The 871-nt window shown below is 61.7% G+C and overlaps 1 protein-coding gene across 1 annotated transcript in view; it reads right to left on the bottom strand.

Annotated features, from left to right (window-relative positions):
• The window catches only part of CCM2L (CCM2 like scaffold protein), an 8731-nt gene extending 7869 nt beyond the window's left edge, over window positions 1-862 (bottom strand). Inside the window, exons 1-2 of the mRNA XM_031058061.1 lie at window positions 717-862; window positions 7-626 (exon numbers count right to left, since the gene is read on the bottom strand). Coding sequence (XP_030913921.1) covers window positions 7-626; window positions 717-840 — 744 coding nt within the window. The 5' untranslated portion in view covers window positions 841-862. The remainder of the gene's footprint in view (window positions 1-6; window positions 627-716) is intronic.
• Window positions 863-871: the final 9 nt, after the last annotated feature.

The following is an 871-nucleotide window of genomic DNA, read 5'->3' as shown; positions in this document are numbered from 1 at the left end:
TTCCACGGGGGACCCCGGCACCACCGGGGGCGGCTCCTGCCGGAAGATGCAGCCCACGGAGCTCTGGCTGAAGATGGGGCCGTTGGGGTGCAAGAGGCAGTAGTAGATGAACATGAAGAAGATGCCGAGGGCAAAGCTGGAGCTGACCACGCAGACGAGGATTAAGGCGTTGAAGTCGGAGGTGGCCTTGCGGTCATAGTAGAGGAACCAGAGGATGGTGAGGGCGGCGTTCTCTGACAGCGTGATGATGTAGTAGATGCACATGCGGTAGCGGCTCCGACCCTCCTTGACGTTGAACCAGCAGAAGATGTAGATGATGCCCACCACCATGTTGTAGATGATCTCCTCCCACTTGGACATGCAGAAATCCGTCTCGCCCTGGATGATCCAGAAGGTCATGATGCACCAGTGGGTGACGATGAAGATGCCGAAGTAGAGCTGGAACACAGAGGCGAAGAGGGCGAAGGCGATGGCACGAGCGGCGATAGTGAAGAGGTGCCAGAGGATCTGCACCACGGCGCCCTTGTAGGACATGGGCATCTTGTCCTCCCGCGAGTCCCGCAGCACCTTCTGGTAGGACGCGATCATCCAGGCCAGCGAGACCAGCGAGGCCGAGGCTGAGAGTCCTGCGGGGAGCGGCCATGAGAGCCCACACAAGCCAGGGACCTCCCTCCCTCCCTCCCCTTACCCTGTCCCCTGCCAGTGCTGCCCCTTACCCTGCAGCGGCTCGATGCTGTTCTGCTGCACCATGATGCTGAGCTGCAGCACGAGCTGGGGCGCGCTCTTGAGGAAGGCCTCGAGCAGCCGCAGCATGCTGATGTCCGCGCTCTCGAACATCATCCGCCAGTAGAAGTGGCGGGGGGGGGGCGCC

The sequence above is a fragment of the Geospiza fortis genome, unplaced genomic scaffold, assembly GCF_000277835.1.
Source record: "Geospiza fortis unplaced genomic scaffold, GeoFor_1.0 scaffold188, whole genome shotgun sequence".
In the NCBI taxonomy this organism is placed as follows: domain Eukaryota; kingdom Metazoa; phylum Chordata; class Aves; order Passeriformes; family Thraupidae; genus Geospiza; species Geospiza fortis.
Note: the sequence above shows the minus strand (reverse complement) of the source record. Positions and strands in the feature narration are given on the sequence as shown.